This window comes from Trichoderma ghanense (genome assembly GCF_004382785.1).
Source record: "Trichoderma ghanense strain CCMA-1212 chromosome Unknown scaffold_21, whole genome shotgun sequence".
Lineage (NCBI taxonomy): Eukaryota > Fungi > Ascomycota > Sordariomycetes > Hypocreales > Hypocreaceae > Trichoderma > Trichoderma ghanense.
The window spans coordinates 140,285-165,042 of record NW_027395684.1 but is presented as its reverse complement, the minus strand read 5'-3'; the positions used below and the strand labels follow the sequence as shown (position 1 = coordinate 165,042).

General features: G+C 54.1%; 7 protein-coding genes across 7 annotated transcripts; 2 read left to right on the top strand and 5 right to left on the bottom strand.

Annotated features, from left to right (window-relative positions):
- Positions 1–2,023: 2,023 nt before the first annotated feature.
- Positions 2,024–5,415, top strand: CCMA1212_010051 (uncharacterized protein; the record flags this gene model as incomplete). Its single annotated transcript, XM_073707106.1, is given in 11 exon segments — positions 2,024–2,031; positions 2,049–2,365; positions 2,419–2,502; positions 2,636–2,661; positions 2,778–3,208; positions 3,259–3,453; positions 3,531–3,675; positions 3,734–4,152; positions 4,208–4,748; positions 4,808–4,881; positions 4,941–5,415. 11 exon segments carry the CDS (start codon positions 2,024–2,026, stop codon positions 5,413–5,415), a joined length of 2,715 nt encoding a protein of 904 aa, XP_073554432.1.
- Positions 5,416–6,532: 1,117 nt separating this feature from the next.
- On the bottom strand, positions 6,533–7,798 carry CCMA1212_010050 (uncharacterized protein; the record flags this gene model as incomplete). The annotated part of the gene is made up of 3 exons (XM_073707105.1): positions 6,533–6,744; positions 6,814–7,528; positions 7,598–7,798. The coding sequence occupies 3 exons, from the start codon at positions 7,796–7,798 to the stop codon at positions 6,533–6,535; spliced, it is 1,128 nt and encodes a 375-aa protein (XP_073554431.1).
- Positions 7,799–11,148: 3,350 nt separating this feature from the next.
- Positions 11,149–12,132, bottom strand: CCMA1212_010049 (uncharacterized protein; the record flags this gene model as incomplete). The annotated part of the gene is made up of 1 exon (XM_073707104.1): positions 11,149–12,132. One exon carries the CDS (start codon positions 12,130–12,132, stop codon positions 11,149–11,151), a length of 984 nt encoding a protein of 327 aa, XP_073554364.1.
- Positions 12,133–14,634: 2,502 nt separating this feature from the next.
- On the bottom strand, positions 14,635–15,660 carry CCMA1212_010048 (uncharacterized protein; the record flags this gene model as incomplete). The annotated part of the gene is made up of 1 exon (XM_073707103.1): positions 14,635–15,660. One exon carries the CDS (start codon positions 15,658–15,660, stop codon positions 14,635–14,637), a length of 1,026 nt encoding a protein of 341 aa, XP_073554365.1.
- An 864-nt stretch (positions 15,661–16,524) lies between these two features.
- On the bottom strand, positions 16,525–17,922 carry CCMA1212_010047 (Endothiapepsin; the record flags this gene model as incomplete). Its single annotated transcript, XM_073707102.1, has 3 exons — positions 16,525–17,401; positions 17,468–17,594; positions 17,649–17,922. 3 exons carry the CDS (start codon positions 17,920–17,922, stop codon positions 16,525–16,527), a joined length of 1,278 nt encoding a protein of 425 aa, XP_073554372.1.
- A 1,446-nt stretch (positions 17,923–19,368) lies between these two features.
- On the top strand, positions 19,369–21,130 carry CCMA1212_010046 (Serine/threonine-protein kinase rio1; the record flags this gene model as incomplete). Its single annotated transcript, XM_073707101.1, has 2 exons — positions 19,369–20,955; positions 21,020–21,130. The coding sequence occupies 2 exons, from the start codon at positions 19,369–19,371 to the stop codon at positions 21,128–21,130; spliced, it is 1,698 nt and encodes a 565-aa protein (XP_073554373.1).
- A 724-nt stretch (positions 21,131–21,854) lies between these two features.
- CCMA1212_010045 (uncharacterized protein) lies at positions 21,855–24,567 on the bottom strand (the record flags this gene model as incomplete). The annotated part of the gene is made up of 8 exons (XM_073707100.1): positions 21,855–21,955; positions 22,036–22,148; positions 22,204–23,097; positions 23,154–23,405; positions 23,461–23,748; positions 23,801–24,047; positions 24,099–24,329; positions 24,471–24,567. 8 exons carry the CDS (start codon positions 24,565–24,567, stop codon positions 21,855–21,857), a joined length of 2,223 nt encoding a protein of 740 aa, XP_073554370.1.
- Positions 24,568–24,758: the final 191 nt, after the last annotated feature.

Sequence of the window (24,758 nt, the reverse complement as noted above, 5' to 3'; positions counted from 1 at the left end):
GCCATGACATCCAAGGGCAAGAACAAATGACGACAAGACGACATGGAGTTAGACCAGTTGCAAGAGGCATCTTCAAGGCAATGGTTCGAAGTGCCATCTATCATTAGGCATCCTTTGACAATCCCGGATCTACCTCCGAACTCCCGGCACTGCAACCTTCATCGGTCATGGATCAGGGAATCCCCTCGAGTTACAGCCTATTTATTTCCAGTTTATTTCGACCCTTTGCCGATTGACTTGGGTTGCCTTGATCATCATCCTAGTGCTGACCCAGCCCGAGCCGTATTTTCGGAGACGGTCAATTTCCGTTCGTCGCCGCGATTTCTGCAATGTCGGGGGGGAGAAGGGGGGCGTTTCTTGATGCCTCAACGTCTTCACGTGGCAAACCCCGGTGGATTGTAAGTCTCACTGGTAGGTCTTTTTAGGCATTTCAACTGAACATCTCAGCTGGCGCTTCTTTCGGGCTTTCGACAACAAAGCTTCATCTCCATTTGCTCATATACGAGCTTCAGACGACCTTTACGTAGCGTTTCGCACACCGCCACTATAACTCGGCGAATTTTTGTCTTTATGCTGTCCGGCACCAAAGAGACAGTGCATACGAGCCTACATGTATGGGCTTAGCCGCATAAACGGCGCATATCCGTTTCTTTTTTTATGATGGTTGGCTCCATCTTCCATGTGCTAGGCAACTACGAAGTATGGAATGGCCTAGCAAACCGGCTTATGGATTCGAATTAGCGGAAGATCTGCTCAGCCCGAGGAGAGTAGCGGGTGATGGAGCGTGCTAGGCGTTGAGTGAAGATCCTGAAGACTCGTTGCAGTGGTTGGGTTTAGAAGGGACGGAGTTGATTGGATGGCGATGTTAACATACCAGGCATATCAGGAGCAATGATGGGAGTGAATAAGCTTCAGTAATGTAGGTATCCTTGATATGATCTCTTTTTCCCTCCCCAAAAAGGGAACCCTTCCGCAAAGGTAGTAGGAGATGGTACATGGTTAGGGTTTGATCCTTGGTGACGCGGCACAAGCGCAACCAATTGCCGATGACCAAAATATACGATCGATTGAGTGTTGGACGCAGGTACAGACATGCCAGGATTGGGGCATCATATGGGGTTCAGTTTCAGACCAAAGTGTCTAGCGAGATTATTGCTATCACCTATCAACCTGCAAGCATCGACACTTACACGAACAATACTACCTGGCCTCTTGCGAATAGCTGCGCAACCCTCGATCAACGCTCTTTAGACGCTCCAGGCCCGGTAGCCGAGCTAGGAGCATGCCCTATATCCCAAGGGGAAAACATCTGGGCTACCCGTTTATACCTGGTGTGGGATGACATGATGACAGCTGTGGCTTGCTGCTAGTCTCTCCCCATGCAGTTATCGGAGAGTTGATGAGCCGTTGTCCTTGGAAATCGAACAATCGCTGGGATGGTGAGCATTTTGCAGAGACCGTCATACTCTCGTAACCCCTGCAAGACTGTTGATGTGTATGCCCTTGGACTGAGTCCTAGGATGTGGTCAAGCTCCAACGTCTGAAGCTCTGTTATGCTCTTGATCCTGTGTTGAATTTGTGTCAGTAAGCTTGCGATGCGCCACCACGTTAAGCTTTGGAGCGGTGTATATGTGATAAAAGCCAATTTCGAGAGATTGCTTAGTTGCCCTTGACCTGAGCATTTTGACATGACAAGAAAAGTTTCATAGGGTAAATTGGCCTGCAAGGGAAATAGACAAAGTCTGTAGAGTTACGGCTATGGTCTTGATGATATCGATAACGTTGAATGAGGAAGGTGATGCTGGGGAAGGTACGGAACGGGATCAATCAACTCCAGAACAAAAACAACATCCTTCAACAAGAATCTCCATCCCCACGAATCAAGCGTCATGTCTGTCTCTCCATCAAAGTCATGACTCAAGCCACCAAGCGCCATCGCGGCCGCCTTCAGCCCACTGAAGCCCCCAGTCCCATCAATTCAAGCTTCTCTGAGCCCTACAGGGTTCTACGGGTAGCCCGAGCCATGAACTCGTCCCATACTGTAACAGCCTGAAGAAAGGCCCGGGGTCCCACCACGAAGCTGGCCGGCATTGCCTGGGCCGTCAGATGCACCGGCACCAGCACCAGGCTGACATTAGCCAGGGCCAGCGGCATCCTGCCGAAGCTTCAGAGCACGACACCCTAGCTGGGGCTCCGCCGAAGCCCTGGGATTGGATCGGGACTGAGAGCCCGCTGTCGAAAGGGGACGATCACAGCATGATTGGACTTGCATTTCGCAATTCTCAAAAGCTCATGCTGAAACTCAACTCTCTTTCTCCTTGGCCCTTTCGCCATGCCAGCGCCCACGGCCACTCTTGCGGCAACAGTGAGAGGGAGATGACATACTAGCAGCCTCCGCGAATTTTTTCTCACTGACAGCGTGCCGGCAAATGGGCTCGTCCAGACAGCAGCGCAGCGGCGCGACTGCCGCTCTAGACGAGAGCGCGCCGACAGCAGCAATAGGTGAGAGCGTCCGTTTGATCTACATCAAAGCATCATCATCGATACCCCTCTCTCTGCCCCAAGATACCACTTGACAAGCACACGGCATCTTCGCTGGAAAAGGAACAATGGTCGCTGACTTGAACCCTGGCAGCCTGCCTGGTCTGCAGATCAAGAAAGGTACGCAGAGCCCACCGAAGCCTTGGCTAGCCAAGAGGAGCAGACTCAGAGGCGTCGAGTTGCTCTGATCTCACATGTCCGCTTCACGCTCAGTCAGGTTCTCATCTGTCACCTAGGTCAAATGCGACAAAACAATGCCCCAGTGCCGGAACTGCCTCCGCCTGGGTGTCGGATGTCCAGGCTTCAGTCCGCAGAGCGAGTTCATCTCCCGCAAGGAGATGCAGAAATCGGCAGACGACATCTTCAGGGCTGCCGGGGTGGAAAAGCGACGGGTCGGGTCCTGCGAGGAATGCCGGTCGTCCAAGCACCGCTGCACCAAGACTCGACCATCATGTCGTCGCTGCATCTTGCGTCATCTGCCCTGTGTCTATCCCTCGAGGCCGGATAAGCAGCAAGAGCGTGAATCGTCGACTCAGCCCGCCAGTTCTGTGGCAAGCTCGACAGCTGCTACTGCGGGACTTACATCGACCACATCGGCTCAGCCCTTGAATGTTGGCCAATGGACAAATCCCGCGCTGTTGCGTGCCTTTGGCGTCAACATTGAGAGGTAAATGGACTGGTGCTCACCATGGCCTCATCTACTAACATTGTGTGAAGTCTATGCACAGATACTTTACCAAAAGATCACGGCCTTCGGCTTCGTTTAGTGAATGCCTTCTTTGACCGGTCACACCACCTTCGTTGCGTCTCTTTCGTCCACCCCCCTTCTTTCATGCAGTCGCTCGAGTCAGCCAGCATAGCCGAGGATTATGGAGAGCCTTTGCTCTATGCCATGTGCGCCCTTGGTGCAAGGTAGGCGATTCCTCTCCACAGTGTATATGAGTGGATATGAATCAAGTCAGGGAAACTGATCTACCATGTGACCGCAGACACATCTACTTTGATGCAACACTTGCTCTTGATGGACCCAATCGCGAATCACTTCCGAGCATAGTTCCCGGCCAAGCATGGGCTGAGAGGGCGAGAAAGGAGATACTAGGGGAGATGCATGCTCCAACAGTGCAGAATCTCATGGTGGGTTTCCGTTAAGTGTTGGTCAGCTGTAACCCATCTAATGAAACTCGGCTTGCAGGCAGGTGCCCTTCTCTGCGAGTATGGCCTTCGGGAGGACCAGCACGCTCTAGTCTTCATCTTGCTGGCTATTCTGCACCGAGCCATAAGACTACTCGGCCTCGATACGCCGCGTCCTCTTCCAAGCCTCTCTACAACCGCCCAGATGATGCAAAGAGAAGTGGAGAACCGCATCGTTTGGGCCTGCTTCGTCATTGATGGCCTTGCTGCCAATGGCGTCGAAAAGAACATGTGCTGGAAAGACAACGTACCGAACATTCCCCTTCCCTGTCCCGACGACTGCTTCAATACCTCGCAAGTCTCATCAACCGCACACTATCTTTCGCAACTTGAAGATCCGGCAATGCCTTCTGTCATTGCGGATCTGGACTTGGCAGCTCTCTTGGTTGTAGTTGTGCGTTTGAGGACCAAAGTCATGCAGTGAGTTTTCCCTTTCTGATCCAAGTCTGCCTGTTGCTAACGATATCCCCCAAAGTCTCATTCGGATTGCTGATCCTAACATGCGTGTTTGGGAGCCGTCATCTGAGTTTCTCAGAATCATTGATCAACTCATGGCACTGTACAACAATTTGCCGGAGCGGTATTATCTGACAGATGCCAACTTGTATGCGCTCCAAGACAAGGGAATGCTTGGGGCTGTCTTTGCTCTACACCTTTTCATCCATGCCGTCATCTTCGATCTCACGCGAATCTCGCTCGCCGGCTTCAATTTTCCTTTGGCGCCAGTCTTCAAGCACGCTCCATCTGAATTTCGCGCGCACTGCCAAAGTTTGTGCCGTTTCCATGCGAGTCAAGTTTCAGATATCATCCGGACTGGCATGGCCTTCGGCCCAAACGCGTTCGACGACCTTTTCTGTCCCGATGCTACTGTCGAATCGACCAAGGTGCAGATTATCTACGCGGCTACTGTGGACCAATCGCCCCAGACTTTGCAGGTCACCAGGGACAATATCATAACGAATCTGAACTTCCTCTTGGGCATTCACAATCGGGGAAAGGAGGCTCCCACGCAGTTTGTGAGATATGATCGGTCAATGGATTGCTCGCTATACGGGTTGCTAATAGACAGCAATAGATTCGAGGTATCATTCCGCTTTGTCATCTCTTTGGGTTTCGGGATATTGCGGAGAGATATCAGGAGACACTTGGGTTTGTTCTTCGCTACCCATGGATACTTACGTGCGCTATTGACTGATACGTAACCTTAGCATACCCGTCGATCCGGCTGAAGTCACTGGATCTCCCGACGTCCACCACCTTTCGGCACTGGCCTCATTCCGAAGGGGAAGATTGCAGCTTCAGGAGTCACAGTTGGGAGGCGGCGCGAAGAAGATATCGTCGGAAACTGAAAAGAATACCCCCTTGATCCAAGCAACCCAGAGCATTTTCTACGAGGAGCCGATAGACAAGGGCAGCGGCAATGACTATGGAAGCTCGCTACCACTCTTGAGGCCAAGTTACCCTCCGTTTGAAGTGGCACCTGAACTCCTAATCCAGACGCTGGCTCAGAGAAATCCCCTCCAAATCATGCCGTCTGCGGGCATGGTCGAAAGTGGAGCTATATTGCAACCCTCAGTGGACGACTACATCAAAACGGCGGATGAAATGTCGACATTCCTGACTTGGGGCATGCCCGATATGCCCCAATGGATCAACTTGCCCGATCAAATGCCTCCTGGATGAGAATGGTTCCTCGATACATCTATTCAAATCTCGCATCACAAGATGCGGCGCCCCATGGCTTGGCCAATACCCAAATTGGCCGTCTACTATGGATGTGAGAGAGGAAAGCTGAATCGCCACAGCTGGCTGCCCCGAAGACGGCGAAGTAAAGAAGTGAGGGGTTTGATGCTTTTGGAAGATTCATCCATTGCTTCTCTGAAGACTTGACTGCCATTCAACTGCGATCAAGGCAGTGCAGGTGACATACTCCATCCACACTGAAACGCCTCCGGCACGTTTCCATCACAGCAAAAGGCTTGATAGGAACACTTTGGCCTTGTTCAACAAAACAACAAGCTATTCCAGTGCCCGCAGGTTGGCTAGTATCGACTGGTGAGCGAAGTCGACTGATGAGCGAAGTCGACTGATGAGCGAAGTCGACTTTATAGCGGAGGTATATCAAGACTTCCGTTATTAGCACTAGACGGCATGTTGTGGGCGAGATGGTAGAAGAGAGCCAACGAACATGCAGGTTGAATGTCGAGGTTCGAATCTCTAATGGTCTCATTAGGCAGGGCCAACAGGCTTTTCAACCATGTGCACCGTTATCTCTCGCTAAAATTTGCCCCAGAATTAGCAGGATTAGCATCAGGATTAGACTCTTTCGAGAAGTGTTATTACTCTTCGGAGGGTTGATATTTGTTTTCTCCGGGCGCTTCATAAGGTTCAGACACTGTTCGTTAGAATATACCCTGGAAAAGGATCATTGGATGGAGTTTACTACGCATGATCGCTGTGTAGCAGAATATTCCAATCAAATCTCAAAAACTACTCGTGGAACAGCCATGTCCAACGTAGGCTTCATGTGTACATCAGCGAGAGAAAGGTCAGGGAAAAGTCGTTTAGAGTACTGAAATTTGCACGCACGACCTAACGTTGAATTGACAAGGTAAAGTAAGGCAAGGTAAAGGGAGTCAGACACGACCAATACAATAAGAAGCAACATCTAGCGCAATTCAACCTTCTGCATGTATTCGAGGATTCGACTACTACTACCATAGGTCCAGATATTAACAGCAATAGAATGGTATTTCATGTTCGTTTCAAGTCATGTTTACCCCCTCATCTATACCCTCTCCTACAAAGTCGACTCCAGAAACTCAAAGATGGAGTCGTATGCAGACTGGGAAGAATAACCCAAGTTCAAGCCGTGGCCGGCATTGGGAACGACAACCGAGCTGAAGGTGGCGTTGGGGAAGAAGGGCTCGGAGGCGGCAATGAGGTCGGAATAAGCCCCCTGGATGGTCGTTGTGTCGGAGCAGTTGCCGCCGCAAAAGGGCACGTCGCGTTCTGAAGATGAGTTAGACAAGTTACAGCGGCTCACAAGTCCCGCTAGCCGGGCTGGGATGGAAGCCTTACCTCCTGTGATGATGAGAACGCTACCGTTAAAGGCATTGATATCACCGCCACCAGAACTGAGAGTGAGGAGCTCGCCAGGGGTAGCCGGCTGGGCGTGTTTCGTTGCGTAGGAAAGCATCTTGGGGTCGAAATCGTCGGGGGCGAAGAACTGGATCTCGAAGCCAATAGTAGACGGCACCCCGACATACCCAGCAGGATACGAGCCCGCTAGAGAAGAAATTTCCTTGACAGGCTTAAAGTTGCCGCCGAGGGCGAAGCCGGCGAGGAAGCCTGGGTTCTGGCTGTATCCCGTGAGGACGGCGGCATCGCTAAAGCCCGGGTTCTGATTGATGAAGTTGTACGTCATGGCCGAGCCGAAGGAGTGTCCGACGTGGACGAACTTGTCAAACTTTGCGTCGACGCCTTTCACGGAGCCGCTGCGGAGGAGCGTGGAGAGCTGGGTGAGGGCGGCGAGCTCGAGGGACTTTTGGATCTCGTTGACGGGGTCGCCCTTTGAGGAGTGGCCGACGCCGAGGCGGTCCCATGCGAAGGTCGAGTAGCCGTGGTGGTCGACGGCCTGGGCGACGTAGCTGTATTCGTGGTTGTTGAGGGGGTGGTCCCAGTAGGTGCGGTCGAAGGCGACGCCGTGGGTGAGGATCTGGAGGGTTTTGCCGGGGCCGTGGTCTGGTTGGCAGTAGGTTGCGGCGATGGTGTAGTGGCCGGTGACGGTGTTGTACTGTTGGGGGGGAGTTGAATTTGTTAGCGAAGAGTTGATGGCATGGGTTTCTATGGGAGTTGTTCATACTCCTTTTAGGTAATTGTCGGTAATGTTGAAGCCGGGGCGGACAAAGTCGAGGAAGAACTGGTTGACTTGGCATTCTGTTACGGGGGCGGGGAGGTTAAAGACGGCGTTTCGGGAGGAGATGGAGATGGGGATGGTGAGGTCGTGGCATTTCCGGGCTGCGACGGCCGTGGCCAGGGCCAGGAGGGCTGCTGATGTCAACATGATGGCCTGTGGTGTTGAGGGGAACAACTGGGCTCTGTGAGTAGTGATGTTGGGATAATAGGCCCTACATTGTTGGTTCCTGGGACCAGCGGGCAGACTTATATATCCATCATGGCGGTGAAGCTGCCGTGAAGCTCCTCCATTGTCCTTTGTATACGAATTGCCGTGAGCGTCAGCTCGGCTCCTATTCATCGCCCGGCCATTATGTGTCGCTTCTTCCCCCGTGAACCTGTGCTCGGGCGGTCCACATATGCAAGCCATCGCAGAGAGTCGTTGCTTGGTTGCTGGTTGTAGTTAGATTCCCGGCTCACCAGCACATGACCAAGTGCGGAAAGGCATACGCTCGAGCCATCCGACGGGGCTGATCCCTTGAAAATGGCTTTTTGGACGCTTGATGATGGGATCTATACGCCCTCGAGCTCTTGAGGCCGGGTTGACTGAGCCTCTCCGGTAAGAAGAAAGCACCGTCGCAGAGTGGATTGGCGAGGATCCTTGTCTGTCTGTCCTTGCGCCCGTCGGGCAGCCCGGATCAATGCTTGATAATCACAGGAATATCTGATTGAGTTGCCCGGCAGTTGGATATTGAGGTTTGTTGAAGTTTGTTTGCTGCGGTGCCTTCCATCCGAGCTCGTCCGTGGATTCGGCACAATGGCAGCTGCTACGGCCGGACTTTTGCTGTCTACTGTCCTCCGAGTTTCTTTAGTTGTTCGGTTATGCATCAAGGGTGTAAGCTTCGGTCCGGGCGATGACTAGACCGCTTGGAATTCCAAATTCGCAGACGGGCTTCTGGATCACGGAGGATTCGTGTTTGAATCCTTGTTCAACCTATTTGGAATTTAGAGTAAGCAACTCCATGTCCGGAGTGCTTACTAGTGCTTCGCCGCTTGTTAAAACCATTCGGAGCAAACAACCAACAAGCTGACAACTTTCTTTGCACGTTAGATCCTCTCGCAAGGCCCTGAATCAATCCATTTCTTCGCATTAGCTCGTTTTAGATGTCCGCCTCAACGGGAAGAGGATTAGACCTCGTAAAAGCAGGGCGAAGGATGGAAGTGGCCCATATGGATGTAAGCCAGGGACAAACGGCAGTTGTAAGTCGAGACATGATTGGCTACGGCCTCATGCTGCGACGGAGAAACAGAAAGAGCTGCAATGACGTCTGACGGCGATATCATCTTATTGACGGATTTTCAAATCAATGGCGATCTATCCATGTTCTTCATAAATCATGATCCTTACAGTCTTGAAAAGCTATGTAGTGTTGTTGTCCCGAACTTGCGGACTGGTGTGTGGGCTCTCAGGCACAACAACCATCCAACCAACTTGCCCCAACCAACATCTCTGGCTATTGGTGCGTTAGTGTCCCGACGAATATAGCCTTTCCACGTCGTTTCCTCAAGCCACGGACGGTTGGCGCCGGAGGCGTTGGTCGTTCTTGTTTCACGACAAGTCGTCATATCCTTAATCAAACTACCCGTGCTAAAACCAGGTTGGGTGGGCATAATGTGCGCCCGTCATTGTTGGGTCAGATAGCGCGGCGAATTCCTGGAGGGATTCATCAACATGTTGGCAGCCAACTTCGTCATTGGAGGGTTTTGATGGCATCAGCTTTGTCGATGTGCGTATCAGGTGCTGATGAGGAGTGAGGAGGGGTTCTGGTACAAGTTGCTCAGGACCTTGACTCCCGGAATTCTCTTGGAAACATCAGCGATGGACTATTCAGATGCGAGATTACAACCACATGCGCGAGGATACTACCAAGACCGAGAGCCAATGCTGTATCTGTCTTGATACCCCGAAGCTTGTCAATTTATGCTTATTTTTCCTATGCAATTGTGTTCTAATTTGAATCTGCATCTTTCCGCAAGTGTACAGCAATATGTCGTCGACTTGCAGTTACATTGACAACGTACATTAGCTCCTCCGTTCTTGATCATCTCGTTAAGAGCTTGCCTATCCTCATAGCAGACGAACCCCTCAAAAAGCTTACATGTGGTCCGCCATATAATACCACCCAGCAATTAAATAAGGGTTCTACGCAAAGATTTCCGCCATGTTGATGTAGTCTTTACGCTATCGCAATGGTGCCGATGGAGATAAATCTTCAGCCAAAGCCATATACTTACAAAAAGACTACCAAACGGCGCCCTTGGTGTAAGTCAAACCCTCCACGAACATTAGGCGACTTAGCCATCATCTTAGCTCCGGCGTAGAAATATCTCGAACAATGAAACACAACAGAAACTGCGAAACGAGCGATAGCTGTAGAAGCCGATATTCACACCAACCTATTCCCGTAGAGGACGAAATGTGGGATGTTTCGATACGATGTAACACACACACACCTTGAGCACAATGTTCCATAAACTCAACGTCACAGACAAAGCAGGTAGCTAATGAGTATCACAAAGCGGTGTATTGATACCTCCAATAAACCTGAAAAGAAGAAGAAGACGAATGAAAAATCATCCACAGACATGCCCGTGTTAACCTGCGACGAGTGTTCCACCAGTCTGGGCGTCCACATAAATTACCCTGCGTGGTCCAAACTACACCTTCTTTCCATCTCTCATTCAGAATAAGGTATCCAGTATTCTCTTCCCGGCATCAAAGCAACAATTTCACAAAGACACTTTCGCTTCTAATTGTACAAAGAACACTACTACTTGGCCAAACCTCATCCAAGCCTAGGAAAAATCCTTCACATCCACCTCGTTCGTTGGATCCTTCAAACCCTCAGACCCTCTCTAACCTCCATACACCACACCTTTCAATCAAGGTACCAGCCTAGTGGCACCGATTCCTGTCCGGAAACACTCCGACTCCGTCATGTGTCACGGTAACACCGCCCTACACACATTCACATAACAGAGCCCGTCATCTCAATAACCAGTGGCGCAAATGGAGCTCGATCGAAATCTGGGGCCGCTCTCGGAACATCCTCCTCTAGCACGGGCGGATCAAGTCCATCACGGGCAATATGATCGAAAAGAAGTGCAATATGTGTTGTGAACCACCTTCCTGCGAGTTAAACCAGAATACTAAACCCCCAAGCTGAAAACTCATTATCATCTAAGCGAAAAGAAGACATCGTCACCCATCCCAAGCGGGGACGCAAACTGGCGTCGTGGATCTGCTGGTACACCACTCGCTATGCTGGCTGTAGTATACAATCTAACCCGATCCCAGGTATCCCGTCCGACCTGAAAGAGAAAAGAGAAACGCCAAAAGAAAAGAAAGCATGCCAGGTTTGTGTGATGGATCAGTCTGAGGTGAGGCTCTCCCACCTATCCAGTGTCCAAATCCCGGCGGAGCACGGGGGGATTCCATGCAGACCTGCTACAAGTCGATCAACCCAGCATGATCCAAGTCTCTGACGCGTTGTTTGCGTTATCCACAATCTCCGTCTGGGATGGCACGTCATCGTCAAGCTCGTGATCGGTGAAGCAGTCGTAGTCAGAAAGACTGTCGTCGTGCGTCAGATCCGGGAGCTGAGATGTTTCGACGTCAAAGCTGGGGTTTGATGAGTTCTGCCCATAGACGACGCGAAGAGGAGGGAAGGCCTCGTTGGCCGCTGTATCATCAGCGGATGCGCAACCTTTCGAGGCCTTTGCAGGGACGCTGCAGTCACCGAGGTCGGTGTATGACAGGACGAGAGAAGGCTTGACGGCCTTCTTGGACTTGCGGCCGCGCTTCGCAGGGCGAATGGTGTACACAGGATCCTCATGCTGGATGCTGTTGAGGTTAAAGGCTTCCTCAGGACGCTGCTCGTCACCATCATACAGGAGGCCCTGGAGGTACAGCTCAGCGATCTGGGCGTCCTCGCTCTTGGGAGAAGCCCGTGTCTGAACTTTGCCCTTGGCCGTGCTCGCAACGCGGAAAGCATCCTCCCGTTCGAAGCTGGGTCGCCTCGCAAGGCGGGAGGCATCACTAGGGAGCGCAATGGCGCTGCGAGCGAGGTCCCGGCCCTCCTCCTCTTCGTTACGAGGCGATACCGCGGGCGGGCGGGTTCCACGCTTGCGCTGCTGCTCGCGTGAAGCGGCGAGGACAGCGTGAAGATCCCTCTCAACGTGCGATCGGAGAGGACGGGGGTCATCGGAGGAGCCGCCGTCCTTTCGCCGGGCCTGCCAGGCACCGGAGAGGCAAGGGTAGCTTGGCCATTGCTGGTAGGAGAACTGATGGTAGATGGCGTGGTTCTTAGACTCTATCAAGCGCTTCGCTGTAGACCTGACAAGGTAGTTGGTGCCACGGCGCCGGAGGACTGCACGCTTGGATTGTGCGTGGCGACGCTTGACGGCAGGGGATGAAAGGGAGCTGCGGTCCATGATATCCATGATGGCTTGTTATAGGGATACGGCTGATGTAGATACGATCTGGGGAGAGACGCTTCGCAGCTTATCGGATGGTACTAGAGGATGGGTCGAAGACGATGATATCGAAGATGATGACTGGTATAGGACGGGAGGAGAGGCGATGAACTGTTGAAAGGGGCGGCATGTCAGTCGAGATGAGAGAGACTAATACGGTTCCAGGCAGGCGGATCGCTTACCAGGGGGAGTGTGCCGAGCACGAAGGGGTTACTCCTGCTTGGATGCTTGTCCGGAGGAGCAGCAGTACAAGTAGGTACGGAGTCGCGTAGGTCGAGCGACAGGCAGTGAAGCAGTGACGCGATGACGGACGGAGGATTTACAGAAGGCGCAAGCAGAGGTATAAGACGCGCCAGAGAAAGAAGAAGCCCTCGTTGCAGTAGCAGCTCCGAGAGTGTGTAGAAGCAGCAAGCGAGCATAAGGTAGAGAGACTCTGGCGCGGACCCCGGCCCAGAAGAGATCTTATATCAGTCCGAGGGCATCTTGTTTGCCTGCGCTCGGGGGTCCGACTGGCATAATGGCGTGCTGATTGGGCGCGGAGGGAGTCATCTGGCCGGTTTGCTGGACGAGCGCATGACGTGACTCACTCCAAAGGTCTAATCCAAGGAGTGGCCGGGCTGGTGGCGCAGTTTGGGGTCAAAAGAGCCTTGGGCCGGCGGCTGGGCTCGGGAAAAGGGGCTGTTGGCTGGAAGCGGCAGAGCGGAGGGCTGACGGCAAGGACGAGGCGATAACGAGGTGCACAGTGCCGCCTTGTGGCTGGTTACCTTATGCCGGGTGGTTGTGCTACGATAGGTGAAAGAAGGTGTGGGCGATGATGGAGAGGTGTGTCACCGGTAAGAGGACGGGGGCAGAATAGGAGGCAGGCGGCCGGAAAGGGAAAGCGGCGTGCGGGCTGCATGCATGGGCAGTGCGGAGAGCAGAGACAGGACAAGGGGGTGGATACGGGCCAGGTACGAGAAGCTGTTCCACGTCATATTGGTCATAGGTAGCGGTACTCGTGGTGGGTGGGAGGCGGTAGGTCAAGAGGGCGTAGATGAGGTACCGCTACTTGCTATCAACAGCGCCAAGGTACCCTGTCGGTGAAGCTGAAGTTTCCGGTTTGCAACAGCGGCAGCGCCTGCGCCTGCGCCTGCAGCTGTAATGGACAAATGCGAATGTCGTCATGAACCGAGTGCCTTACCCGTTGGATTGCATGCCTTGGCTCGTCTCCTAGACGTTGGACAGGCGCTTACTACAGGTTTGTTGTAGGCATACAAGCTTGCTTCATCATCGTCCCCAGTCTTATTTGCTTCAGGGAGAAGTACTGATAATATTATTGCTTGTTCCATCTCTCCAAGCGCCAGACAGGTCATGGGTACAAGGACAGCCGCAAGCCCCCCCGGCATCCTGGAATGCTTCCCCGGAGCCTAAAATGGCCCGGATGCGTTGGCCGACGCAGGACTGCCTCCCATGTGGACAAGCCGCCGCTTATCAGTCGCTTGCCGTCCTTCCATGTACTGTACATGCAGTCGCAGCCGCCCCCTTGGTTATCTGTGGCTTGAACGGTTCTCTTTGTCCGTCTCAGGATTGGCAACTTGTGTGGTGACGGGTTATCGAGGGGCGCCTCTTACTAGGCTGCCGTCGCCCCCCTAGGACAGTCATCCAGAAGCCCACGGGACCAGAGCGCTGCAAACCCCGATCCCGAGGCTCTGCGTCAAACTGCTTTCCATGTGAATATGGAATGAGACGAGTATTCAAGCAATCTACTCCGTAAGGATACTGGAATCGCAAAGAGTAGCTTTACTGTGGGGAGCTGGGGAAGATATCAAAGGGGGCTCGAGACCGCTTTTTGCCTACACGCACGGAACAGTACGATTAGTGGCCTGTAAGTATGCGAGCACACTCGACAAAGACGGAGGGCGCCGGTATGTGGTTTGAGTCCGCGGCAAAGACTGCCATGGCCTGCAAGTCCTTTGTTTCAGTGGAAAATGCGCATCACGGGGCAGACCGGAGCCGAGGAGATGTCGGTGGCAGGATTGTGTCTGATGCGATGTGATGCATTCATGCAGAGATCCAGAGCACAGTACAGTCAATAGGGGTGCAGCGGATGGGATACGGTATACAGCTTCGTATTCTTCTTCACATGGTTTTCATGTCATGGAATGAGGGATGGCAGCAGCAGTAGTAATACAATATCATGCTTTGATGAATTGCCCAACAACAGAGAGAGCCAATCATATCATGCAGTGTGCCATCCATGAAGCGGTGCAGGATAGCAAAGTGCGTGCATCCATTGCCGTCTCGTCCATTTACATGTGCATGCGAGCCATCAAGGCAAGGTAGCATTGCTTCGTGGCTGATAAGGCATGTCGACCGTTGTTTCGTTGCGTCTAGCAAGATAATAAACAACAAGCAGAGACAGAACACGAGTCGTAACACATAAGGCATCGATACAGAGGCCAATCATACAAGTATCCGTACGCGCTCCAATCACTCCAGCTTCGCGTCCATGGCCGCCAGATACGCCTTGACGTCCGTCATCTTGATCCCCCGCGCAAAGTTGACCGTCTCGTCCTGGCCCCAGGCCACCCCCCTGCCCTGCGCAAAGGTATCCCTGTACTTGACATAGCTGTTGCCCGGGTCCTCGCGCATCTGCTTGGCCAGCTCCTCCGCGTCCCAGAGCTCGCGGCGGAACTTGGTGCCAAAGCGCTCGTCGACCAGGTCGGCCAGCTGCTGGTACGTGAGGGTGTCGCCGGCGACGAAGACGCACCGGTTCTGGAGGCCCTGAGGATCCAGCACCAAGTCCGCCGTGACCCGGCCAACGTCCTCGGGCGTCGTCAGCGTGATGCGGTTGTCCCAGGAGCCGAGGGCGCGGACCGTCTTGGAGGCGAAGTCGACGACCCCAAACTCGGGCACGAAGAGGAAGCTCATGAAGAGGCCCGTCGACACAACCAGCCATTGCGTGGCGTCCTGGCCGCGCAGCATCGCGCGCACGAGCAGCTGCTCGTCAAACAGGTCCTGCGAGCTGCCCAGGCCGATGGCGTCGTAGTCCATGCCGAACTGCCAGGGGAAGTAGCGCGGCACTTTCGCCTCGAGCGCGGCCTCGCACAGCTTGGCCTGCGTGCCCGGCGGCAGGCCCATGCCGGTGCACGAGACGACGGCGTCGTACCTTGCGAAGACGGCGGCGAGCTGCGACACCGAGGCCTGCACCACGTCGGCCGCCTCAAGGTGCACGTCGAGCGCCCGGAGTCGCTGCGTCAGCTTCTTCTTGTCGGGCGCGGCCGAGTCGAGCGCGGCCTGGCGCATCAGGACGGCGATGCGGGCGTGGTGGCGCTTGGGGTGCCGCGACAGCGCCTCCAGCACGGCGAGGCCCAGCTCGCCGGCGCCCAGGACGAGGATGTTGGACGCCATTGCCTTGTGGTGCCTGAGGAGGTGGAATCGCTTGACTTGCTGGTTGAGGGTTCGCAGGTTGGCAACGGTGAGCTGCTGAGGCCCGGCGCCCGGTTCGCCGTCCATTGGGCCTTATATAGCCTGTGCTTATGTCCTTGGGCAGCTCTCGAGCGTTTGTTCACAAGCGTCCAAGCCAAGTCAAAGCCGGTCTCTCCGTAGCAAATTCTTCCCGTCCAGGCCATCTGACGGCATGACCTGGTGAGGCTGCCTTCATGTTGGTCCATCATTGGCCGGCTGAGCAAGTCCCCGAGCCATGGGCAGTTCTTGCTGCTTTCTGCAGGCATTGCCGTTGTTGGCAGCCCGGTTCCTGACAAATGGTCCGTCCAACTTACCCGGAATTCGAGAGAGGTGTGAATCAAAACGCACCATACGGTATTCCTCGTAAGGATTGTCTGTACTAGTTGTCAACACAAATCCAGCCGTAGCTGTTCATCACGACTCCTTTGCGCTCTTATCGTTGCTAAGTCGCGGTTGCGACGGATTTAAGCTGTATACATGTACATGTGTTGCTTGGTGAGGAGGGGCCGAGTCGTGTTAGTGAGATGCGGACAATGAGAACGGACTGGTTAACGGCCATGAGATTCGGCTGACAAAATTACATCTCACGGAGATTATTCTGCGAGGAACCAAAAGGTTAAATGTTGACAGCTGCCAAACTAGTTGCATCTGAAAAGACTGAAGATACTTGAATCTGACTGGCATCGCCCCTCCTGGATATCTCCTCCTAATGGCCCACTAGGTGATACTATCCTTTCCAAAAGCCGAAACAAGAGTCAAATTAATCATCAAAAATCATGGATCCCGTGAGGAGCAGAATTTTGCTCTCTTCCAGCTCATCCCTTGCCGACAATCCAAACGTGGTACTGATCAAAACGTGTACTGACTGGGTCCATACCATGGTTTCGCAGACAACATCTACCTGATACTCATCTACGCGGTGTTCTTGTTGGCAAATCCGACAACCTTGTTGGCCATGTCAAAGACGACAAACTGCGCCTTCAGGGCAATGTCGCCCAGCACGGCAAAGGGCGCGCCCGCGGACGACTGGATGCCGCCGTAGCAGTACGTCTTGTTCATGCGGCCGTAGTTGATGTACGAGCCGGGCACGACGCCGCGGTAGTTGCCCAGGCCAAAGGCAAAGTCGGGCAGCTTGGCGGCGCAGGGCACGAGCATCATGCCGACGTCGTTGCTGAAGACGGAGCCGTTGACCTGTGCGTAGTAGGCGCTGACGATGTCGTCGGGCACGAGCAGCAGCGTGGTGCCCGTGTCGGCGATGGCGTTCCACACGCGGGCGACGTACTTTGTGTTGTCGCTGCCGACGCGGTAGCCGCTGACGGAGATCTCCCACAGCGGGCTCTGCGGGTTGATGGCGGCGTACTGGATGGGGCCCGTGTACTCGGAGCCGTTGATGTAGCCAAAGTTGTAGTTGCCGGGCTTGCCCTTCTTGAGGTTGGCCGTGAAGACGGGCCGGGCCAGCTGGCTCTTGATGTTGTCCAGGTACGTCGTCTGCCGGTCCGGGCGGACCGTGTTGGCCGCGCTGCTGGCCGCGCCCAGCAGGCCCGACGAGAAGCTGTCGTCGCTGATCTCGTTGGAGATGTTGACGGCCGACTCGACGGCCTGCTGGTCGAAGAAGGTGTTGCCGATCTGCACCCGGTCCGTGTACACGATGCCGTTGGCGCTCGAGCCGTCGCCGTACCGGATCACCCACGACTCGCCGTTCAGGCGGCGGGCCGTCGTGGACGCGCTGACGTTGTAGCGAGTCTGGCCCTGGACCTGGGGCGGGTATGTGTCGGTCGAGATGACCCAGCTGCGTTTCGCGTTAGAGAAGCTCTTCTTCTGTCTCTTTGTGTGGCACATCAGGCGATCAACTTACAAATCGGATGAGCCCGTGTCGAGGTTCAGGGGGAGGGTTTGAGGCGGGGTGCCAATCTTGACGGGCAGCACATATTCGGCATCAGCTCCCGGAGGCGGAGAGGCAACGGCAGTGCCAGTCATGTTGCCTGTTTCTGCATTAGCACTTGGCCCACGGTCATGCTCGAAAGGGGGCAACTTACCAGCATTGAGAAGCTTGCTGAACTTGCGATTCAGGTCCGGATTGACCTGGATGGCATGCTTGATCTTGTCCGGAATACTGGGGCTGTACTTGGCCAGAGCTGAGATATAGGCGGCCGGGATGTCTCCTTTGTAACCTGCGTTCGGGATCTGCTCGATGGAGAACATCTTGCCTTGCTCATCCGACTGGACTTCATCTGCCCTTGGCTGGGCCACGCCGGCCGAGGCCGACTTTGCTATACACGCAAGGGTGAGAGCCGCTGCGTGGAACTTCATGATGGCGGATTATGGCAACCCGGCTGATATCCAACGGCAGAAAAGGGAAATGTCGAAAAAAGAGATCAACTTCCGGTGGCTCTCTGGCTTCCTTTTATGTTGGAAGTCGAGACAGAAGAAAATCCTTGATACTGGAAGGGAGAAGGACGGATACTTCACGACCCCTACGCGTATTATATATCCCATGGCATTCCGGCACCCTTTTGGATTCCATCTCCGATTCTGGTGGTTACGATGGCGGAAGACCAGCCTCCGTTACCGACTGATCATTGCCATATAGAGATGTCGAGATATCCTCGTGATATCTGCCCAAGCCTTGGCTAGGAATGTGTAGGAATGTCATTCGAGGCATGAGCATCGGGGCGAGTAATTTTGCATCTCGCAGCGCTCAAAGGACGGGCGTAGCACGGCGTCCGCATGTCCTGCAGAAAACACTAGGCGGGAAGACGACGGCATTTTTCTGAGACACTCTTATTTTCCTTGGTGACGATCCCCCCTAGAGATAGACCGAGACATGGAGCAATCAGCAGATATGCGCTGGCCGTGCCCCTTGCTCGCTGCCGCATTTCGTGTTCACAGCTGCATTTCAGCTTTTGCAAATCCAATTGGCACCACCTGACGATACGATCAAGCTTGGATGACGGCATTGATTCCTCTTTTCTCACGCACGGCGGTTTTGATTTAAGAGTGAGTGCACACGATAACTTTCTGTCTCAGTTGAATCACATGAATCCATGTGTGGATGATGCTCTCCTTTGCTTGCTGTGGTGGTTTGTTGCATGGAAGAGAGAGAGCTGTGTAAGCCGGCATCTGGCGGCTTTAAGCCCTGAGTCAAAACACGAATAAGGTGACTCAAGGGTTGTAAGATTGAAGCGCGTCTGACTTGAAGAAGGTCCGATGAAAGGAGTAGATGCATTTCCTTCTTCAAGGCATTGGCGGAAGAGGGTAGGGATAGATGTGAGACTGCCAATAGTCTTTCAATGGAAGCTTGAGGTCAAAGGAAGATGGACTTTAGTTGATGACTGATCGCTGATGGTTGTGCTGTGGAATACTACCTACCTCTAGGTAAGTACTTGCCGCGGAAGTACCTCTTACTCATCTGCTGCAGTCATTGAGGTGACTCACTGGGGCGAAATTGCCATTTTTGGCAAGAATACGTCAGTAGTCGCAGTAGGCAGAGACTTGAGGCGAAGTACCCCTCGGTTTTAGCAGCGGAGGAACCGCCACCAACACGGAAACATAAAATTTCAGATAAGATAAAAAATCGATAGGCGGGCGATATTTCGTCGAGCAATCATCAAGGTGCACGCCTGCTCCTCTTTTCTTCCCCCCCAGTTCTGCTTCAAATTGCGATAGACGGCAAACTTTCTGCTTGCTATACGCTCAATAGAAGAAGAGAGACACGCATCAGAAACACATACAGGCAAAAAGCCAATCACCTGCACCATGGACACAGAAGGTGTCGCAGCCTCCCCGGCCGCACCTCACCAGCCACCATACCAATACACCCCCAACCAGGGCTACGAGCAGACGGAACAGGTCCCCCGCGAATTGCTGAGGCAACAGGCCGGTGCGCATGCCCAGGATGCCGCTGGTGCAGAGGACGAAGACGACGACGACTACCTCGAGGACATCTTCGATGACGACGTTGACGAGCAGGACGAGGAGGACTGGGCCGCGGGCGACGGCGACCTGACCAAGACGTACAACCGCCAGCGGCAACTGGCGGACGGCGGCGCGGCAGCCATCCCGCGGTCGAACCAGCAGAAGCCCAAGGCCAACACGCTCGCCAGCGTCGACGACCAGGTGTCCGCGCTGGCGAGGCACGCGGCCAAGATCCGGCTCGACAGCGGCAAGCACGATGGCGAGCGCGACAAGGACAAGGCGGACCGGGCGACCAGCGAGCAGGTGCTGGACCAGCGGACGCGCATGATTCTGCTGCAGCTCATCAACCGCGGCGTTGTCAGCGAGGTGCACGGCGCCATCAGCACCGGAAAGGAGGCCAATGTGTACGGTGCGGTGTCGTATGACGAGGAGACTGGTGCGGCGACGCAGAGGGCTATCAAGGTGTACAAGACGGCTATCCTGGTCTTCAAGGATCGTGAGCGGTACATCACTGGCGAGCACCGTTTCAAGGGCGGCTTCGACAAGGGCAACAACCGCAAGATGGTCAAGCTATGGGCCGAGAAGGAGTATCGCAATCTGAGGAGGATATACAACGCCGGAATCCCCTGTCCTGAGCCCTTGGCTCTCAAGCTGCACGTGCTCGTCATGGGCTTCCTGGGCGACAAGAAGGGCTGGGCGTATCCGCGACTGCGCGACGCCAACCTCAAGGGCGACGACGTTGACCAGCAGTGGCAGGCGCTTTACGCGCAGCTGCTGGGCACGATGCGGCGCATGTACCAGGTGTGCAAGCTGGTGCACGCCGACCTGAGCGAGTACAACATCCTGTACCACGCGGGCAAGCTGTACATCATCGACGTGTCGCAGAGCGTGGAGCCGGACCACCCGCGGTCGCTCGAGTTCCTGCGCATGGACATCAAGAACGTGGGCGACTTCTTCCGGCGCAAGGGCGTCGACACGCTGCCGGACCGCGCGATTTTCAACTTCATCACGGCGCCCGAGGGCCCCGTGGAGGAGCCGGCGCTCGGGGAGGCGCTCGCGAAGCTGTACGAGACGAGGCGGGATGCTGCCAACGAGGAAGAGGCCGCCGCCGAGGAGGTGGACACGGAGGTTTTCCGCAACCAGTACATCCCGCAGACGCTGGAGCAGGTGTATGATGTCGAGAAGGACGTCAAGAGGCTGAATCTTGGGGAGGGCAGTGACTTGGTGTACAGCAAGCTGCTTGCTGATCAGGTTGTTGCGCCCAAGGGAGACGGCGAGGGAGAGGAGGAGGAGGAAGACGAGTCGGAGGATGAGTCTGGGGAGGGAGCCTCGCTTGATGGCGAGGATGAGGATGAGGATGGGGATGAGAGTCGGTTTGACAAGGGACGGCCGAGGGGGCGCAAGTTTGAGGACAAGGATGAGAAGAAGGTATGTTTCCCTTGCAACTTGATTAATGTTAGGATATTTGACGGACTGACTTTCTGGCCTGCAGCAACACAAGTTGGCCGTGAAAGAGGCGAAGCGGGAGAAGAGGAAAGAAAAGATGCCGAAGCATATGAAGAAGAAGCTCGTTTCGAGCACTTCCCGGAAAACGAAGAAATAAACAGTGAAAAGGAAAAAAAAAGAAAGAAAGAAAAGACAAAGGTCATTTGGAAAATAAAAAAGCATCGTCATTCCTTCCTCTACTGCTTCCTTCTTCAGTGACGATATTCCTATCTATGACCAGGTGCGGTGGTGTCGTACCTATGTCTGGGTGGCACAAAGGGGGCAGGAGAACAAACATTGAATGATGAGCACTGATTCGTCGCGAATACATAGAAGGTTCCTGAATCGCCGTGTTTTAACATCCTCCTCTTTTTTTGGGGGGGGGGGATGGGTAACCGCTTTTCTTGGACTTTTTTTTTGTTTTTGCGATATGATTGCAGGGTTGTACAGAACCCTTTGCAAGATGAATTTTCAAAGAGAGCGCTGACAATGTTTGTTTCTCCTGGCCTTGGTACTATGCCACTTGATGGACATGATGGGGATATACTGACTGGAGTGCAACCCGATGGACATGACTGGGATATACTGACTGGTGTGCTACCCGATGAACATGACTGGGATATACTACCTCGTTCACGATGATGATGATGATTACCTTATGCTTGATAGGGGTTTTTCGATCATGATTCCACTTCGCACACTCTTCATTCATCGTCATCCGATACTCCGTCATCATCATTATCCAATACCAATACCTATTTCTACTTTCCCAACTCATTACGATGAGCACAAAAGTAACAATTTTCCAGAAACACCTTATTTTCACCAATTTGAAGCGGGGATTAGAAATAATATTGCTGATGGTTCTGACCTGGCGGGGGCTGCGCCAAAAAGTCAAAGTTGAAGGCGTCGACGCCGGTGTTCCACGGATCAGGAGGGGATTCTGAGCAAGAAACATTAGCACTTTGCTAATGGGATTTTGTGGAGGAGGAGGAGAGTTGCATGTGACGAGTTTTAACGTACCGACCCAGATGGAATCGTAGAGCTCCATGGGGGCGTTGAACTGCATTGGGTCGACGATGGGGGGGATGCCGTCCATGGCGATGTTGTTGTTCATTTGTTGAGGGTAGGTCATCCTGTATCATGAGGTAAGCTCACGTGTTTGAGTGAACGAAGGGAGATGGTACGCACGCTGACATGTCGATGGATGCCCCGTTCTGCATCTCGGCCATGGCCATCGCTGCGTCTTCGCGGGCATCCGTCACCGGGGCTACGGGTCGAAATGAGGGATTCGATATCATGTTGTTGTATCCGCCCTGGCCGTTGAGCCCCAGATGCAGAGGAGTCCTGCTCCCACTGGCCACGGCAGACAGCTCGCCGTCTCTCTTGAGGCTCGACATGTTGACTTGTCCGTGGTCGTAGATGTTTTTGAGGGCTGTGAGTGCCCTCCACAGGGGGCCGGACAGCTCAATGTCCTTGTCGGTCTTGGCGACGTGGGCCTCTGGGGAACTAACCTCCTTGGCCGCCGTCGCAGAGAGAGCTTCGATCAGGTCCCCCTGGAGTTGTCGGACCTCGGGGTCAGACTTGGTGTCGGAGAGGAGGCCAAGCAGCAGAGCCGACGACAGGCCGTGGTAGGTAAAGGCCCAGCTTCGCGTGGGAATCACGGACAGCTGATGCATGGCAAGGAACATGGTTACCGTCTCAGTCAGGTTAACCCTGCATCTCTCTGACAAGGCCTTCTTCTGCGCCGGATCAAAGGGACAGTCCCTACGAAGCGCCGGTCGGCATGCGACGGAGATGACAAAAGAGGTATGGAGGCGGATGGCGAAGAATTGAAGACGGTCCAACGCCGTCTTGCACTTTTCCTTGTCCTGCATATGGGGGGCAGCCCGCTTGCGAAGCTCCTCTACCGCCTCGCAGTTTTCATAAATCTGCTGGTAGGTAGCGGAAGCCATGACATCGGGATTCAGTCGGCGCGAAATGATTTCAATGAGATTGTACATCATTTCCAGATAGGTATAGTTGCCCACGGATGCATCCGAGCTGTGGGGAATCGGGCAGCTCGGAATGTTTGTCATTGAGCTCCTACGAGCGAACCCCTATCAGCATCATACTCTGACAGGTTGATACTGCAGACTTACCGATCAAAAGACAAGGACGTCAGGGTATCGTGCCAGACACATGACCACCACAGCCTTCGCCGAATCATCTCCTTGGACTTGGCGGCGGGCGGCGAACTCTCGCGACTGCCGCGGATGGTTGGGCGATGGAGTCCGAGGGATTGGGCAAGGCGACACGTGAGGCCCGTGAGTGCCCACGATGCCTCGGCCTTCATGTCATTGAGAAGGACAAAGTTGGTCAAGAGCAAGGCTTGGATCGAGTCAAACGATGGCCTGATGACGGGCGGTTAGGACCCGTACGTTGTTGACCTTGACTGGGACGTCTCACCTCAATAGAAAGTTTGCTAGTCGGAGAAGATGGAAAGATATCTGAATATACTTTTGCGAATCCTTGGTGCGGATGTGATACGGAGACTCGTGATACTGGGAGCCGACTGCCAAGACTGCAAAGAGGATGGCCAGCCAAGATGCCGTGACAGGCTTCGACGTCTTGCCGGATTTGGAGGCATTACGGGATCGGTCCTCGAGGTAAATCATGAGATTGGACTCGAGCTCGTCGATATCCAGGACAAAGCCCCAGAAGGGCTGCGGAATCTCTTTGTAAGTGCGGAAGAGCCTGTTGAGTTGGTTAGTATGAGACGCATTTAACAAGGCTAGACTTCACATACTTCATCACTTCTCTATCTGATGGTAACTCGGTCGCAATATCACGGGCAAGCCTCTGGAGATGGTTGGATGACATGAGAGGAAAAGGGGCAGAGGTGTCAAGCCCCAGGATAGATCGCATGTCTCGGCGAATATCCGTCCCGTCCTCCTTGTTGTTTGGCGACTGCTCTCCTAGCAGTGCCGGTATACTGTTTTGTCCAACATAACGGTCAGGGACCGAATCAGAGTCATCCTGATTCGTGGACAGTCCTACAAGGCGTTATTAGGAAGATGGGCGCGCACAGAATGACATGGATTTACCAATTGCTGGCGGCCAGCTCTCCTGGCGCTCATCCTTGACGCCGTCGTCTGCATCAGACGGTGAGCGAGCCCGCTTGCGGGTGTGAGCGGCGGCGGCATTGTTCTTGCTAGCCGAGGAGCGGTTGGGCTTGTAAGAGCACAGCTGAGGGTGCTCTCGCTTGACGCAGTTCTCGCACGGCTGCTGGTTGTCACACTTGACCTTGCGCTGGCGGCATGGCCAGCAAGCGGTCCCTGTGTTGGTTGCATTAGCCTCGCGGCACTGGATGTGATGAGGCCTCGGGATGACTAGGGAGTGGTGGCATCTGGTAGTACCAGCAGCTTATAGCCGCCATGACGACCGGGACATATCAATATCAGACGACTCCGGCTTACCGTATCGAACCTTGCGGTGCGAATGGATGATGCGACTGGCCTCCTCCGGCGTCAGATCGTCGACCGGCACCTGCTCGTCGGCGTCATGGTCGACCATGATTGGATTCGATGCAACAGCCTCAGCGCCACGGATGATTTCAACTGCATGCGGTGGAGACGAGCGTCCAATTACCTGGAGGTGAGCGTGAGCTGCCGTGAGTTTGTGAGCTTCATCAACGCCGAACTCCGGAGCATCTCCATGAAGCGCAAGATGGTGGAGGAGCCGGAAGTGCCTGGGACTCGCGAGGC